At 45.5% G+C, this 15926-nt stretch overlaps 1 protein-coding gene across 2 annotated transcripts in view; it reads left to right on the forward strand.

Annotated features, from left to right (window-relative positions):
• Nucleotides 1–15926, forward strand: part of Tekt3 (tektin 3) — a 36106-nt gene that overhangs the window by 18901 nt on the left and 1279 nt on the right. For both annotated transcript variants that reach the window (XM_031353650.1, XM_031353651.1), the window contains exons 4-7: nt 812–882; nt 4137–4280; nt 5438–5660; nt 9137–9291. In XM_031353650.1, the coding sequence (XP_031209510.1) occupies nt 812–882; nt 4137–4280; nt 5438–5660; nt 9137–9291 (593 nt within the window). The remainder of the gene's footprint in view (nt 1–811; nt 883–4136; nt 4281–5437; nt 5661–9136; nt 9292–15926) is intronic.

Genomic DNA, 15926 nt, shown 5'->3' on the forward strand with positions numbered 1-15926 from the left:
AAAAAAAAAAAAAAACAATAGTAAGGACGATCCCTTTTTACTTTAGAAAGTGGGCTGGAGAAGTATTTCAGCAGTCAAGAGTACTGGCTGTCCTTCCAGAAGTATACACACTTATAAAAATATCTGAAAGGTGTTATTTGAGTTTGTAAATGTTCTAATGTTAGTTAATATTAATTTCAGAGGGAAATTAATATTTGCATGCTATGAAATACGCATATAACCTTGTAGCCTCAAGATGCCACACATTTGGTCAAGTGAGTGGCATGGCTAACACAGCTATTGCTTCAAGTCTAGGGACTGGACCACGGGTCACAGCATGACATCAGGTGGTTGACCTCCAAGGTAGAAGGTCAATTTCCATGTTTGAAACACAAAACTCAACCTGGTAGAGTTGTGTGTATAACTACAGAGAAGCACCCAGGGCTGGCTCTCAACCTTCGCTGGTTTCTTTTGCTTCTGAAGGAAAAGCTGTTATGAAAAAAGGCATCATAAGTTCAATATTGCACATCACCAGAGTTTTAGGGATTTTATTGTTGTCATTGTTTTGTTTTACCTATAGACAAATATGGGGTAGAAAAGAAACACTAAAATTTTACCCCTGTTCCAGCTTGGCCCATATGCTGTTTTCTCTGACTTTTATTATCATGGGGCATGGAGGTAAATAAATAGATGTAAAATTGTTTTAATACATAATGTCACAGATTTTTCAACAAATAAAAATTTCCTTCGTTGATAAGTTTGAATAATGCTGACTTTCAGTGCTGTACTCAGTGAAGATATTAATGTGTGGTTTTGTTTTTCTATTGAGTAGGAAGTTGATACCATTCTGTGTTGTCAAGAAAGAATGAGGCTACATCTGGATAAGACGATTGCCCAACTCGCGTAAGCATTTCCTCTCTCTCCAGTGTTAAAGCCCAGCACTGAACTGTGTTTCTGTCTCCTGTGCACGTTTCTCTTAGAGCTTTACACACACACACACACACACACACACACACTGGGACACTTCAATTTTTATTCAGAGATTAGGATGAGTGCTTGGAATGTTGTCTTGAAGATGCTGTGGGCGGATGACTAATGGCTCCCTTAACTAGTCTTTCCCTTTGAGGCCTGTGCTCACCACTCCTGGCAGTGGAGAGGTACTAGGCTGTCCCTCTTTTTTTGTATACTTCCTTAAAGACCCACCTGTCCTGATTACATCATCATTTGCTGCACCCCCAGCACTGATGTTAAGCACCACCCCTACTCCCCACCAGAATGTGAAATCCTCAAGGGTACAGATTCTCAGGCATCTGCTCTTTATGGCAAGGGAGGAAGCAATGGGAAGAGAGGACAGAATCGGGAGAAGTTCTTAAGTTATGGTAATGGCTGTCAGAATAGAAAAAGTGTTGCCTGAACCTTCTGTGTATCAGTGCTCAAAGGTCTGTGTTGGCTCTGGTCACAGAAAGAAGCAGTGTTGAAAATGCACCCCTTCTCCCCAAAAAGAAACGATGGCTACACATATACTACTGTTACCAAAGATCACATGGGTACTGCCCGGGTACCAAGTGTCATTACCTGCTTGGGTTTGCCCAGCCTTGGCCTTGGGGTCAACACTGGGAAGGTCGATGAGGTTTGAATGTTGTGCTTCTCTGGAGGTGGCGTTAGGCGGACAGGAGGCTGTCTGGCAGAGTTTGGCTAAGGACAGAGTAGTTCTGATATGAGCTTGTGACTTCCTTAGGCATTTCATTCAGTGCCTCTCTCAAGAATCTGTGCTGACCTCCATTTTCTTTCGCAATCTAAAATCCGCTGCCATGTCTTTGGCTTCGGCTTTTCTTGGCCAAGACTAGCCATGTTGGGGTTGCTACGCTTCTCTGTAAGTCTGCATTATGAATTGTCTCCCTTAGTTAAAATCACAGGCCTCATTGTGCAAGGTCTGGACTCTGTGTGCACTTGCTTGGATTTTTGTTGGTCCCCTTTAAGTAGCCTGGTTCTGCTTAAATCCATAGTGGACAGAATGTCGACCTTACCTCCCCGGGTGGCTTTCCCATTGTACTCTCCAATGATTGTAAGAGAAACAGAGTTTCTCCAATCCACTGGTTTTGGAGGGCACTGCCACTCTCCCAGAATGCATGTCAGCAGATAATGGAATTTGCCTGGGCACTACCATGGCATCCAAGGCCCTTGACATCTTGAGTTGTATGTCAGATGTTGACAAGACGCCACCTCGCATACCTTCTCAGGTTCTCTGAGGCCCTGTGAGAAAGGTATCCAGACCCCCTTCTTAAAGAGGTCATCCCAAGCCCATGTGATGTGCTGACCCCAGATGACAAACAAGACAGACATTCTAGTCCAGAGTTCTAGCATAATAACCCAAAGTGGGAGGCTCAACAGTGTCAAGGGAAGGCATCCTTTGCATATGGGTTCTTCTAGAACTCATAAAATGCAGATAGGTTCCCTGAGGCTGCCCTCATTTCTACTTTACATAAGACAGAAACAAAGCATTAGCTGAGTGGTTCCACTGAAGGTGCGGGCCACCCGGAGCAGAAGGGGCTGCTATCAGTTCATTCCACCAGAAGCAATCTTTCCTGAACAATTCCTATGCTGGGCTTGCTTAAGGTTCTAGAAGCACAGAAGTGGTTAATCACTCAGTTGTCCTGCTTCTCATAGGCTGAGTGCTAATGGCTCCCAACTTTCTGTCTCTAGCAGAGACTTCCTCAAATTTCAACAGCTACTTGGGTTCTCCATATGGTTGTGGAAAGCACACTCAGGCTTAATGTGTTACCTGAACTCCCTCAGATCCTCCTCCCAACCCCAAAACCCCCCAATTCCAGTGATAGAACTACATCGATCCAATGATTCGGCTGGACTCTTGATTTTCACTCAAAATGCCCTGCCTCATGGGGGTGGGGGGGGGTGTCTTGGTTCTTAAACATACCCACTGTCTAAACATTCCTCATCTCTGTTCTTCCTTTGGTCCCCTGTTATTATTTCCATCTCTGACTCACTGCTGTGGATTCCCAATGGGTCTCCCCAGGTCTCTAGCAGTCTGTCCTTAGCACAGCACCAGAATGATCCAGTTCAATGGCAAGTCAGCACTCTCCAGTTTTACTTAGAAGGAAACCTGTGCCTTTGAGGCATCTAACCCTGTGTGATGTGATTATCCTTACCCCGAAACTCAACCCAGTCTGATGAACTCTCTCCTGGCCATCCTGTGTAAAATTCACAGCTCTTGCTCTAGGGTTCCTGGCTCCTGCTTTGTTATCACCTTCTTATGCGAGCCGCACCAGCTGCCTGTGTCATGTGTATATTGCTATGTGCTCGTGGGAGGGCAAACTCCTCAGAGAAGGTTCTGCTGTGTTCACTGTTTCTAGAGTCACACAACAGTTGATGAGTGAACTGTTCTATGACTGAAGATCTATTTCACCCGTCACCCATGCCCAGGTCTCATCCAGGGATAATCTCAGGGCATGCCTTATGGTTCCTGTCTCTCTCTCTCTGGCATGTAGGGAAGACTGTATTTCTGAGATTGTCAGGCTTTCTGCTCTTCCAGTGGCTGGGCTGTAGGGACAGAGTGCAGGGGTAAACTACGAGCTCTTTGACCTCACTTCAAGCACTCTTGGAAGTTGATTCTGAGTCTTAATGTATATCTCCTGGGAAACATGTAAGCCAACACATGGTCACAAACCTAGGTCACCAATGAGTCGAGGGAGCCTTTGATGTCTATGCCTCATGAGGTTCTTGGGGAGAATTATATTCAAAGTATAGGGGTAAAGTGGGTGAGAATATGAAGCTGAATGGGAAGTAGGAAAGGAAGGCACAGAAATGGGCATAGGTTGCAAACCAGTGTCCTGTCTCAACTGTTGGTGAGCATTTGGAGATATTACCCTCCCTCTGCCTCCTCTCCTTACCTCCCCACATTCCATGGACAAGAAGCATGGGCACGGTGGAGAGGGATGGGGCACATTAGGGCAGGGAGGTCCGGTCAAGGGTAGGGTCCTCATGTCTCACATTCATGGCCATCTCCACAGATACTTCTTCAGAGTGGGAATTGATTGTTTTGATGGAGAAGTAGGGAAGGTCCTGACTTAGAGGGTAATGCCCCATCCTTTCGGAGCTAACTGGAACCCTGTCTTTCTTCTCTTCCCTGGGTACTGCAGCTCAGACAGATCTGCACAGCATGAGCTTGAGAAGGATCTGAGTGACAAGCAGACCGCCCTCCGGATTGACGATAAATGCAAGCACCTGCGCAACACTTCCGAGGGCGTCAGCTACTTCCGGGGTGTGGAGAATGTCGATGCAACGTAAGCTGGCACTTGCCACTCTGTGGTTTTAATGACATTTATCCTTTCTGCTGTCATAACAATGCAGCATGCAGGCGGCCTTACTCTTGTGTTCTGCAACTATCATGGAACCCCCAAGATAAACTTCTGTTTATAAAGAACAGAAGTTTCTTGGGTTCATATTTTTGGGGTCTTGAAAGTCCACAGTGGCAATTTCTGCCAAGAGTTTTTATGCTGAAGAAACAGAAGGACAAATGAACATCTGTAAAAAGTGAGTAGCGGACTCACTTCCATAGCAGCCCATTCTGGGAAAACTAACTAACTCCAATGAGAATGAGTTTATTCTCCCTAGAAAGGCATGAAGGCAGGCAGGAGATGTGACTTTGTGAAGGTACATCTGCCTGGTGTCCCTAGCACCTCAAAGGGAAGAGTGTTTTTAAAGGCATTGATGTTCCTTAATGCCCCACTCATTACTTAAAGCAGTGCTTGAAGAACTGAAAGCAGAAGTTCCCAACCTTCCTAATGCTGCAACCCTTTAATACAGTTCCTCATGTTGTGGAGACCCCCAACCATAAAAATTTTTTTGTTGCTACTTCATACTTATAATTTTGCTGCTGTTGTAAATTGTAATGCTTTTGGAGGTAGAGGGTCACCAAAGGAGTCGTGACCAATAGGTTTAGGACTACTAACATAAAGACTGTGCCTCCCAACGATGCACTAATGGTAAGCATAGTCAATATGAATTAAAATGGAGGGTGTAAAGCATGGCCAGGTGTCTGAACAGGAGAGACACATTTTGCCTTGACCAGGTTTTAATAAGGATTTATTCTAGGAGGGTCAGGCCTTGAGAGTTGAACCATCCTGCATTCTTTCATCAAAGAAAAATGTCTCTCGAACATGAAAATGGCACCTTCTTTTGCAGAAAGCTTAGAAAAACACAAACAAAAAGTTGACCAGACATTGCCAATTCCTAGATGTCCTGGGCTCTGTGTCACAGTTGTCTTGCTGGCAGTTCCTTGCCAGACTCATGATGCCATTTGGGACAGAGCTTATAGTTTGAGCCAGCCACTTCCTTTAAAAGATAACCAAGTTGACTGAGTGAAGTTTACATAGAATAAAATGACCAAACTGCACATGTGTGGCAGTGGCTCTGACACTGGCTCTCTTTCCATTCCCAGGGTATCAGTGCCCGAGACGTGGGCCAAGTTTACGGATGACAATGTTCTCCGCTCCCAGAGTGAGAGGGCAGCTTCTGCTAAGCTCAGAGAGGACACGGAGAACCTTTTGATTGTGACAGCTAATGAGATGTGGAATCAGTTCAACAAAGTGAATGTGGCTTTCACCAATCGCATTGCCGAGACTGTCGATGCTAAGAATAAGATCCACATTCACTTAACAAAGGTGAGGCGCTTGCCCAGGCACTTGCCCAGCCTAAGAGCTAGACCCAGGGATGGGGGTGGCCCAAGAGGCATAGAGTTTGCTTGGCACATGCAAGGCCCTTGTCTCCATCTCCAGGATTGGGAAAATGAAATAAAAAGGTTGACTAACTGTGAGTTCCTCATCACTGCCATAGACAAGACAGGGTACCCTGAGCCCACAAATCTCTCACCACCCCTAGAAAAGTGCCATAAGTCACCTGGTGGTCTGGCCATCCAGGCTGAGGAAAATGAAAAGCAGCAGAAAGCCTGGTGTTTATTTCAGTCTGTAGCCAGGTGTCAAAGTGAAACAGGAGTTCACTGGTATTTGGAACACAAAGAACACACTATGTAGGGAAAGGCTCTTAGTATCCAATGGAAACAAAAATATTATGATAAAGCTTAATGAACTGCTGCATATAACTAGGAAGGGAATTTAGTAGAACACATGGTCCGGAGAGGGGGAGTTGGGTGTCAACCATTTCAGACCCCTTTTCTGGGCAACATGACCAAATACAGGAAGCAAAAAGGTAATGTTGAGTGTTCCTGAGTTTGTGAAGTGTTCTGTGCTGTAGAGTATAGGAGTTTTAAATGGCAATTTAATGAAAGGTTGATGCAGAAGCCACACTTCAAGATAAACAAGAGCCTCTGCCTTTACTTCTAAGTACTATGGAAAGTGTTCCTCTTCACTTGTAACTTCTTTTTTCCTTTTGTAAAATACTTATTTTATGTATATTTTACATGTATGAATTTTTTGCCTGCATGTATGTCTGTGCACCATGTGCATGCAGTGCTCACGGAGGCCGGAAGAGGGCGTCACATCCTCCTAGAAAAGGAGTTACAGATCATTGTGAGCTGCCACAGGGATGCTGGGAATTGAGCCAGGGTCCTCTGGAAAAGCAGCCAGTGCTATTGACTGCCGAGCCCTCACCCCAGCCTGTCTTTGCCTGTTTAAAGACCTTGTACTGTTGCTCTAAGGTAGCATTTCATAATGGAGGGTGCCATGTTCCCTCCAGGCAGCCGCAATTCACCTTTTCTTCTCACGATGTCCAACATATGCAATATACAACAGCTGAGCCGTGCAGTGTACTACATTGTACAGGGCAGAGAAAAGTCTAAGATTAGGTTTTCTTCTCTAGCAGCGGGTGATAACAGTACGAGGTCATGCACTAGGATTGCCCATGGCAAATGCAGAAAGCCATGTTCAGGGATTGGAAGGAGAAACAAATGTTTCAGGGGCAAGCCCTGAACAGAGCATAGGAGGCAGTAATTAAGAGGCTGGGTTTAGGTCCATAAGGAAGCTGTTGAGACTGGCATGATGGTGTGTCCTCGGAGAGAAGCTTGGGAAGGTGTGTGTGGGGAGGAGCCACACTGCAGAAGTTTTGGGGATGGTAGAGGGAGGTCAGGAAAGTAGGGTTCCATCCTGAAAGTCCCTAGGAAGGTGTTGTGACAGAATCCCTCTGTTCATTGGTAGTGTTTTGTGTGTGTGTGTGTGTGTGTGTGTGTGTGTGTGTGTGTTGTTGTTGTTGTTGTTGTTACCGTTGTGTTAGTTTGCCAGGGCTATTACCACATAAAGTGTTCACTGTCTGAGAGGCTAGAAGTCTGAGCTTGTGATGCAACAAGGTTGCTTGCCTCTGAGGCCTCCTTCCTTGTACTGTATGGCAGCCTCTTGTCTCCATGTATCTGTGTTACCTTCTCTCTGTGTGTAGCTATGTCTGTATTAGTCAGGGCTCTCTAGCGGAATGGAACTTAGGGAATGAATATCTCTCTCATAGATATCTGTCATGTCATACATATATGTGATATATGTGTACACACACACACACACACACACACACACACACACACATTAGAATGGCTTACAGGCTGTGGTCCAGCTAGTCCCACACTGGCTGTCTACTAACAGAAGGTTCAAGTATCCAGTCATTGTTCAATTCATAAGGCTGGATGTGTTTGTTGGTCTTCAGAATCCTGAAGAAGAAGGCTCTAACGCCAGTGAAGGAATGGGCTTGCTAGTGAGAGTGAGAGCAAGCAGCCCAAGAGAGAGTCATCTTCCTTCTTCCATGCTTTTTATATGGGCTGCCAGTGGAAGGTGTGGCCCAGATTAAAGGTGGATCTTCCCACGTCAAAGATCTGAATTAAAAGTGAATTTTCCCACTTCAAATAATGTGCTTAAGAGAAACAAAAGCCCCTCACAGGTGTGCCCAGCCATTTGGATTTTAATTAATTACAGATGTAGTCAATTTGAAAACCAAGAATAGCCATCAGTGTCCAAGATTCCTCCATTTGTAAGACTTGGACCCATTCTCTTGACTTCATTTTATCTTGAGCTCTGCAAAGACTCAGTCTCCAAATATAGTCACATTCTGGGACCTGAGGATTGAGACTTCAAGAGATGAACTTGTAGGGGAAGGACACACAATTCAACTCAACATAGATACATTCCAAATTCCACTCAGGCATGTGGTAGACACAGGGATGTCACATTGATCCTGCCGTCTCATGTCCTAGGGAGGCAATACACATATACATGGACACATAGGCACACTACCCACTAACCCCTCCCCCCCACACACACCATAAAACATGGGTAGTCTGTTGGGAAGGCACAGAAGGAATCACTTGGAAGCAGAGAGGTAAATGTTTAGCAGAAGGAAGCATCGTCTCTCCTGGTGAGAAACAGACATGACTATTTTTGACAGGTTGGATAAAGCTTAGGAGAGAGAGAGAGGTCAAAGCCTGGGCGACAGGTTTAGGAGTGCTTGGATTACATAGGCATTCAATGAGTGTAGTTCTGTCTCTGTAGGAGACAGAGGACATACCAGCAGAGTTTCCAAGGCTAGAGCTTTGGCAGTGGATGAGGAACAGATAGAAAGCTGGGAATTTGTCTTGTAGCTGGCCAAGAGAGCAGGTGAGGCAGGATTTAGAGGAGAGGGAAAGATCCAAGAGGCCTTTCATGTTGTTCCGGAGAGGCATTTTCATAAGAGCAGTGAGTACTAAAGACAGAATCTATAACGTATGTCGGGAGGCAGGGGGAACGGGCACAGACCGTGAGGGAACTACATAGAACACAGGGTCTGGTTCTGAGTCACACCTGAACATTAAAAGCAAAGCTGTAACTGTCAGGGAATGTGGGAGGGCTTGGAGAGACCCCAACTGGGAGAGTGGCAGAAAATCCCTCAAGTTTGGGAAATGTGCCTGTGTTGCCTGGGCTGTCTCCAGGCCATAGGGAAGGGGTCACAACCAAAGGGCCCAAATGGAGAGGAGTTGGAACCGTGGAGGCACAGAGAGCAAGGTCAGAGACGGCAGGTGTTCTGAACACAAGAGGAAAGTGTGGAAGGTGCAAGGTTCTCTGTGAAGCGGCTCCCTCCTCCAGAGGTCCAGGAGGCGCATGGGTGGGAGTGGCATGGGTTGCTCAGGGAACAGCAACAAGAAGTCAGCAGTTGCTTCTCATTGCCACAGACCCTGCAGGAGATCTTCCAGACTGAAATGGCCATAGAATCCATCAAAAAGGCCATCAAGGAAAAGTCTGCCTTCCTGAAGGTGGCACAGACCCGGCTGGACGAGAGAACGAGGAGGCCGAATATAGAGCTGTGCAGGGATTTGGCTCAGTTACGGTAAGAATATGGAGTGGACAGAAGGGGAGAACGGGGGTGGGGTGGAGGGGCGGGGCTTCCTGGATACAGGTGGGCTTTGATTAAGGATGTTATCTGACGATGACAAGCATTGGTAAGAAGTCTTCTTTAAAAGTGTTACGAGGGTGGGTGGGGAGTGGGTGGGGTAATGGGTTCAATTTGGGAAGATGAGCGGCAGTGAAGGTTGCCTGATAGCGCGAATGTGTTTTTACTGAGCACTTCCCAGCGGCTGAAGTGGTCAGCTTGGTGCCCTGCATGTGGTGCCACCGTATATTCGTATATTCGTTAGAAGCTGAACTGATACCAGTAGATCACATGCTGTTAGCATCACGTTCAGTCGAAGCATTCACGGCGATGTTTGGGTTTCTGAGCATTTGGAGCCCTTGGTTCCCAGAACGTCTCTCTTGGTGCAGACATTCTGTGGTTTCTCATGTGGAGGAAGGCGTGGGGACTCATCCAAAGAGAGACTGAGCGCCAATGCCAATGGCCCCTCTGAACTCGGTTGCTGACTGTGGTGTCTTTTGCCCTCGATATCTGCTCCTGTTATGGAGACCATTCTGAGAGCCCCCCAAGAGCCAGGTTTGGGCTAGTTCAGATGATCAGCTCTTCATCAAACCAAGCTCCCTCACATGCAACAGGAAGCTATTTCTCACACAGAGGTTGGGGCCCTGAGTCCTGAAGATCATTACTGTAATCACTTTCCATATTCATTGACTTTGACTATATTCGATGCTATGACACGCATACCAGAATACACAGTCCTTGATTTAAGCGTTTCTTTTGGGGAGGTTGCTTTATATTTGTTTTTTTTTTTTTTAACTTTATGGTGGCATAAACTCTCTGTCCATTCCCACCTGGCTCTTGGCTTTCCGTGTAGAACTCATTAGATACCATGAGCTAGTCAACATGTTGTTTTAAAATAGGCTTTGTACTGGATGCCTGCTGATTTTTCCTGCCTACAGGTTACTATCCATGTCCCGTGCACGTTTAAAGCAGGCAAGACTGAACTCAGATGGTCAATGGGTTAGGTGTACTAAACACATTTTACATTTCCAGCTTACCATGGGTTCCTTAGGACATGACCCATCCTAAGGTCAGACAGCATCTATATACAAAGGACCTTCCCAGATTAGCTGTGTATCAACTAGTGTAGCATCTTCCAGGCTTCTGATACACAGATTGTTCACCCAGGATGTATCCTCTTCAGAATAGGCTCTTTTCACACACTCAGATATTTGGAATAAGTTACCTTTTGCTCCAGAGGCAAGACAAGTCCATAGGTAGCCAGCTGAAGTGTCTCTTGTTTAGGGAAAAAGAGTTGTTAAGGTTAGATGATGAGTTGTGGATTTTTGTAAATATGTTGTACGCTGAGGATGAGCGTGTCTGCTCACACACAGGAGCAGGGCATTTGCCCATTTATGCATTTGTGGAGGCCAGAGTGCTAGTCTGTCTCCTAGTCTTTCTTCCTTTCTTTCACTGAAGCTGGAGCTGGCCATTTTTGGGCCAGCTGCTAGACAGTGAGCCCTTAGTGATTCCTTTGTCTCTAACCTCCCAGCACCAGGGTTACAAGAGTACACAGCCCCACTCAGCTTTTTACATCGGTTTTAGGGATCAGAAATCAAGTCTTCATGTTTGTGCACCAAGCCCTCCACCTGCCTAGCCGGACCTTCTCCCCAGTCCTCTGTAGACAAGTGTTATTAGAAGAAGCTGAGGTGATGTTTTATGATCCAATACAATTTCTGCAGAGTCATCGAAAATGAGACGGAGAAAATTCTTTAGACTGCAATTAGATAAAACACAGGGTTTTAGTTTTGGTTTGGGTGCTAGGATTGAAACCTGGGGACTTGGGAATGCTGCATGTTCTATCATGGAGGCACATCCAGCCCATAAACACTTCTTTTTTCAAGTGTGCATGCCTGTGTGCATGTGTGCATGCATGTTCGCATGTTCGTGTGCATGTGCGTGTGCATGTGTGTGTGTGTGTGTGTGCACGTGTGTGCTTGTGCGTGTGTGTATGCATGTGTGTGTGTGAGACCTGTGTGTATGTTTTGCATGTTGTGGTTGTGTATGCCTGTAGGCATGATGTCTGCAGTCATCCTTCATCATTCTACCTTGTTCAGTGAGGTGAGGTCTCTCAATCAAACCCAGAGCTAGCTGATACACCGACCAGGTTGCTCTGAGGAACACACCCCAACCTATCCCCACCCTGAGCCTTTCTTGCCTTCCCAGATTGGAATTACAGGCAACTTTCCATGCCTCCTACCTGGCTTTTCCATGACTCCTGGCTACCTACACTTTGCTCCTTACACTTTTAGGGCAAACATTTCAACCACCAAGCCATGACTCCAGCCCATAAACAGGTTTTAAGTGGCAACTTAATGTGACTCTGGAGTCACCAAGCACAGAGAGGTGTTCCCAGCCCCCTGTGAGAGGCTGAGTGACTCCCCCCCCCCATTCTTTAGAATGCCCCTTTTTCCCAGCTAATGACCACTGACATTTTCTGCTTCCTCTGCCTCCATATTGACTCTAGGACAGAGCCTACTTTTGTTCCTTGTTAGGAGATCCCTGCCAATGGTATTATTTGGAGAAAAACATGTTTTCTTTTTTCTTTTTTTTTTTTCAAAATTGATCACTATGAAAACAACCTCTGGTCTGTCTAGATTGAGAAAGATCATAAACTCAGGCTGGGGGTTTGGGGGATGGAGAAAAATTGCAGTTTTCATTTCAAGACTTAATTTCATTTAAAATATTCTAAGCCGGCTCCTTCAAAAGCAGTTCGAAGCCTTTTTGGTATCATTGGTAGAAATCCAGATAAGGCTCTGCTCGACTTAAATCTTGATTCTAAGACAAAACAAATAGACTATAGCAGTCATATTTGTATTTGAATGTAAAATGGTTTTCAAGTCTGCAATTAAGAAAAAAACAAAACAAAAAATCTGGAACGCCTTCAGTAAAATAGTTTTCCAAAATCAGCCAAGACCATGGAAAGTGGAAGTGACGTGTGTCCTTGATAGTATTGTGGGTTTCTGGTGGCTGCCATTTCGGGGAGGGGTGCTCCCCTGCTGTGTACACAGAGCTTCAAGTGAACTCTCTTAGGCTGCTTTCTCCAGATTGTCCATGTCTTTTTTAACATTGATTCTTTGGTATTGTCAGTTTCTCTCGGGTGAGTTTTCAAGAGACTAGCATTTGCCTGAAGGGAGTAAGGACATGTTTGGGTTCAGGATTCCTTCTGAACCCAGTCAAGACTGGGAGAGGAGAGGCAGGTCCTGGGGGTGATAAACAGCATCCAGTGTAAGCCCCACCTACAGCCCTCTCCAGCAGCTCTGAAGAGCTGGTGATGTTTTATATGCTAGGATCTTAAACAAACGAACAAAACAGAAACTTCCTTTTTAACCCAATTTGCTGTAAAGAGCAAATGTATCATTTCAGATGATTTCTCAGACTTTGTGCCACGGGAAGGGAGAGCAGCATAGTCTATAGGTGAAGGGGAATCTGAGATGTGAACATGTTTTCATGGCCTGAGCTGCAGTGGCCCTTTTTTTCTGCTGCGGGAGGGTGGGAGAGATGGAGCCCAGATTGTTACACATTCTATGCAAGCACTCTACCACAGAGTTCCAACCCTAGTGATTAGTTTTTCCGAGCTAGGTTTACTATGTATCTAAGGCTGGCCTTGAACTCAGGATCCCTCTGCCTCTGCCTGCATGGGGCTGGAATCAGAGGTGTGTACCAACACACCAGTGGGCAGTGGGTGGGCACCCTTTACTGGGGTCTTTCTTGGCTCAGACAGGATGCAGGTCTGTTTAAGTGGGTTCCTCCATTCCCTGTTGGTTGTCTTGGGTCTGAGTCTTATCTTGGTGCATCCTTTAGATTTAGAATTCCTTGCAGCTCCCTGCCTCCCAAGGCTGCCGCCTGTACCTGGAGTGCAGAAGTTGATCCTCATCCCACACATACTTTTATCTTGTCTATAAGCTGCCGGGCAAACTGCAGGATGTAACTGCAAGTAAGGCGTTCCTGCTGAATGATGTTGCTTCCTGCTGTCTGTAGGGAAGTTATTCCAACATGCCCTGGAGCTACAGAAGGGTTGGCTTGTTGGCATACATAAGGTAGTATTGGGCAACAAACTAGTCTCAAGAACTAGAAGTATGCCTTTCCCTAGCGTTGGAAGCTGGAGTTCATTAAAGAGCTCAAGAAACAATTATGTTACCCTGGCTGAAAAGACAGCAAAGGAATGCTCTGAGGTCAGACTGTGGGAGTTCACTGGAGGGCTGGTCTGCCAGGAGTGAAGAAAGGATGGGGAAGGGGCTGGAGGGGTGGGGCAAGTGGGAGAGGTGGGAGAATTTGCAAGACAAGATGGCTAGTTTTTATAACTGGGGGCTGTGAGGTCTTAGGGGAGAGGGTAAAGTCAGTTAGAAGTTAGTCCGGCTCCCAAAAGGTTGAAGTTAGCATTACCTGAGATGGGGCACACAGGTGGCACAGGGTGCTGCAGTTATCTCTTTCACACCCTTCCTCTGCCAGCCCTAGAGCCCTTGGCCAGCCCAGTATACGTATGCATCTGGGAGGGGAAACTCAGAAACCAAGCCAGCTGGGGTGGGATTTCCCTTGGGGAGCTGTGAGAAGATCTTCATTTGTCATGGAGATGTGTATGTCAGTGTGGAATCTTATCCAGACCCCTTCAGGTAACTCCTCTTAAAAAGTCTAAGAGAGTTAGAAAAAAAAATCTCCTAATTGGGGATATTAGTTCTAGGACACCCTCAGAGATGTCAAAATTCACAGGCACTCAGGTCCCGTGTATTAAATGGCATGGTTTTTGCTATGGGGACTTCCTTCTATATGCATAAAATTGTCTGTATATTAGCATAATCCAGTGTAAGTCAGTACTAAGATAAGCAGCTGCTGTACTCTGCTGTTTAGGGACTCAGGGCAAGAAAGCAAGTGTGTATGTTCAGTAAGAAGCAGAGAGTCCTGGGCATTGGCTCCCATGACCTTTCTCCTCCTCCTGTGGTTTATCTGAGCTGTAGATGTAGAGGGGACACTACAGATGTGCATTTTGGTCAGTTGTGGGCCTCTGTGAATGCACCCCCTCCTGATGGTTGGTGGAGCCAGCTACATAATGTAAAGGTACTTAATGTCCCCAAGCTTTTCACGCATATGCTCTAGGATGTTAAGCTTTACAGTATGTGTATTGTACTAGGACTAAAAGAAAATACTTGGCATTAAAAATTGCTTGTTTATTTGATACTGACATTCAGCTGGGCAAGCATCCTGTGTATTGTCTGTGGGGATTACAAGTAAGAAAGACAGGGAGATGGGTCATCTCAACAGAGCCCTGTGTCCTGAGGCCACCCTCCTGGGTCTTTGCTTCTGTCCTTTCATTGCAAGGAATAGAAAGGGTGGGGACAGGAAATAGGACCCTGTTTCTTAGTACACCACCCAGGCTCTGCGTTTCCTTCCCAGCTTCCAGGATGGCCTGGCATTGCTTATAAACACACGTGGGCTGTGGGCCCATGGACAGGACAGCTCATCAATCCTCTGGGCTCAGTTTTCTCATCTGTGAAACAAGGTCACTGGGCTTGATGACAGCTGATGCTCCTTCTCCAGTTGCCAAGTCCTGTGAAACTGCACAGTTGCACTGTGTTCTAGTGTTAATGTGGCTTGGATATGTGACTGTTATGGTGAAATGCTTTTCTCTCTAGGGATGCTCGATCCTTATTTGGTAATAGGCATTGTTCCATGCAGTACAGTTTCTGAATATACATACATACATATATATATATATATATATATATTCTATGCCCTTTTAATCTGCCAGTGAGTGAAAGTTTGAAGAAAATACAGTTCCATCTCTGTACTACCTGTGGTGTATATTTATCAGGATCCCTGAGGGTGGTTTCAAGATTTTCCCTTGGATATCAAAATCCACACACATGAAATCCCTTATATAAAATGATTTGGAATTTGTATATGACCCATTGATATCCTTCTGTGTACTTTTCATTCATGGATAGATGACTTATAACACTTAGGCAATGTAAATGGTTATTATATTTTATCCTTTAGTGAGTAAGAAGATAACATATGTGTTTAGCATGAATACATTTTTTGATGAATATTCTAAATCTGTGACTTACTGAATGAACATACAGACCCCCAGATACAGGGGGCTGACTATACTCAAAGTTACATTTTCAACTGGGTGGGATCCGAGAATAGTTAGAAGTGGCTGATGGGTATCGTCTGGTATCTCCATTTACTGACAGTAGAGTGGGCATGTGTCTAAGGTCTGTGTGGGAACTGTTTGACCTGGCATGACACTCAGAATGTCACTCACATGGAGAGCAGTCCCTAATTAGTTGCAAAAAAACGATTACTGCCTTTTTACAACCTATGTCCAGTTTTACCCTTGAGTGCTACAGAGGCACATGCTTGGGGATACTATTGGTTAAATCAGTGGGTAATGGGTCTTGGGAGAGCATGAAACATTCTAAATAAAAACATGATAGAAGAAATCCCAAATGGAGAGAAAGAAGCTGGCTCAGGAAACACGTACAGCAAAACACAAACAAAATGAGAAGGCAAGCAGTTATTTAGGGACAATGGTTTCCCCAAGCAAACAGGAG

The sequence above is a fragment of the Mastomys coucha genome, unplaced genomic scaffold (assembly GCF_008632895.1).
Source record: "Mastomys coucha isolate ucsf_1 unplaced genomic scaffold, UCSF_Mcou_1 pScaffold5, whole genome shotgun sequence".
NCBI classification, from domain to species: Eukaryota; Metazoa; Chordata; class Mammalia; order Rodentia; family Muridae; genus Mastomys; species Mastomys coucha.